Source organism: Lipotes vexillifer, unplaced genomic scaffold (genome assembly GCF_000442215.2).
Source record: "Lipotes vexillifer unplaced genomic scaffold, Lipotes_vexillifer_v1.1 scaffold695, whole genome shotgun sequence".
Classification (NCBI taxonomy): domain Eukaryota; kingdom Metazoa; phylum Chordata; class Mammalia; order Artiodactyla; family Lipotidae; genus Lipotes; species Lipotes vexillifer.
Window position 1 is genome coordinate 660,168 of NW_006798057.1, and position 2,244 is coordinate 662,411.

Here is a 2,244-nt window from a genome sequence, read left to right on the forward strand (position 1 = left end):
AGCAGGAACTGCAACGTTTTTCCCATCTCAATCCATCACGTTTTGCCCCAGAGACTTCTCAGTTTTTAACTGCCTTTAGCCTCTGCTTCACCTGCTGAGGGTGCAGTGGGAGTCGGGCAGGCACGGGGGGAAGGACAGTTCGTAGGAGAGCTTCGTGCCTCCACGAGGGAGGCAATCATCAGTTCTTCCCGGGGTCTCATCACAGTTTGAATCAGGTCCGGGAGCACGAGGGGGCTCGGGGCGGCATCCCCATCATGCCTCACCAGCAGAGGCTTCCTTCCCACAGAGCACAGAAGGCTGTTCTAAGTGAAATGGGTCCGATCAGCGCTCAATCCATTCCCCACTGCGCGTCAGCGCTAGCTGGAGCCGCCAAGGCGTTCTTGTGTCCTTGCACGGGAAGGTGTCGATACCGCGTGCGGACTAAGCAAAGTTCCCCTCTGTGGCACAGCTGCTCTGTTACCTGTCTTTGGTAATTTGACACAAGCGGCAGATATCCACAACTGCAAGACAGGTGTCGTCATGTCTAAGAAGAGTCCACCCAGCATCAAGGTCCACTCTCACCTTCCTCAGCCCCTTGGGCGGCCCACATCTTAGGGAAGAGCAGAGAGACAAGGCCACCTTGCTCCATCCAGAGGTCCTTCTCTTCAGGTTAGGAATCACTCACAGGTTCACGTCCAGGGCCACCAAGTGTACTAAAACAAAGGACCGAGCCCCTTGGAGGCCACGTAGCACAATGTTTGGGTCCTTAGTAGAAACAAGAAAGCCACTGAGAAGTCCAAAAAGGGGCTTTGCAAGAACAGACAGCTTTGGGGGAGAGGGCCATAGTACAGGGCAGGTGACCTCTCAGACACGTGGAGGGAAAGGACATAGATGGGTGTCACTCATGGATGTGCCTCTGCCCCAGGTGAAAGTGACGTCCTGCACTTCACCTCCACCACCACGTGGAAGAACCGCATCATCATCACCTGGCACCGGTACCGGCCCCCTGACTACAGGGACCTCATCAGCTTCACCGTCTACTACAAGGAAGCGTGAGTGTCTGTGCTTGGTGACGTGTTGGCAGGGCTTCCTCCTCGCCACCCTCCTGTCAGTCATGTGACATCCATCACCACCAGTGACAGCTACAAACAAAAAAGTGTTAGCTTGAGGCCTTTCATTCTTCAGTGGGTGATTAGAGGTGCTTGAATAAAATAAGTCCAAAGGGGAAAACCTGTTTTGTGGAGAATTAGGTCAGTCCAAACATTCATGAACCGGGATGGAGGGTCTGGTTGCAATATCATTGCAGCCTTGGTCCCCCTAATCCGTAGTCTGGGAACACCCCTCAGGATGCTCGGCTCCCCTTGAGGCGACCTCCAGGTGGGTCCATCATCTATTCTGGTCACTCTATCTGTGGCCCCTCCCAAGGTGTGGCCTTCTGCTCTAGGTCATAAGCCCTCCAAACAAGGGACGGAGAATGGAGAAAGACTGACCTTCATGTCTCAAACCTTTCAGCATTTCTCCCAAAATCTACTGGGGGCTTTTCTTGTGCCTTCAGAGGACGTTTGCCTGCCTGGGCAGCCAGGACATCCCTCCAGATGGCAGCTCTTCTTGGTCTCCCCCTTCCTTCCTGTGCCTCCTGTATCCAGGTGGTTCCGCCAGGCCTCTTAGTCACCCTCCTCACCCAGGTCCCACCTTGATGCCATAGGGCCCCTTCCCAGGTGCTTGGCTTCCCCGGAGCTGGAACCAGAGCCACCAGTGGCAGCATCTGGTACCCTTTGCCCCTGCTGGAGCCGGGGCCCTGGGAGTGCCCTTACCATGAGAAAAGCAGGATGCGGGATTATCAGGCATTCACTGACCCTGCACGGGGGAGTCACTCATCTTCCATCACAGCGACAGGGAGGGGTATGTGAATGTCTGTTTCAGAAGCCAGTGTCTATCTGGCCCTTTCATCTGAGAGGCGTGGAATCCCTGCCCAACTCCACATCTGTGCAGAATCATCATCCTCTTTAACAGTCTACCAGTGCTCTGACAGTGACGTTAGTGTCTGAGATAACCTGGAAACTAAATATCTGAATGTTATCAGATTCTTAAGCAATCAGAATTGTTTGTGAGCATATTAGATTTTAGAAGCTGCATTTGAGAAGTTGTTTTTCTGTAGCAAAGGCATTTTTCTCCAGAAGTTATTCTTTATCAATAATGATGTTTGCATTAAACGACTACGCTTGTTTTTTCTTAGTGGTGAAAAAATGGGGAAGAGAGGGAAAG

General features: G+C 52.7%; 1 protein-coding gene across 1 annotated transcript in view; it reads left to right on the top strand.

Moving 5' to 3' along the window:
* The window catches only part of IGF1R (insulin like growth factor 1 receptor), a 314,191-nt gene that overhangs the window by 269,857 nt on the left and 42,090 nt on the right, over positions 1-2,244 (top strand). Inside the window, exon 7 of the mRNA XM_007470089.1 lies at positions 905-1,031. Within this exon, the coding sequence (XP_007470151.1) occupies positions 905-1,031 (127 nt within the window). The remainder of the gene's footprint in view (positions 1-904; positions 1,032-2,244) is intronic.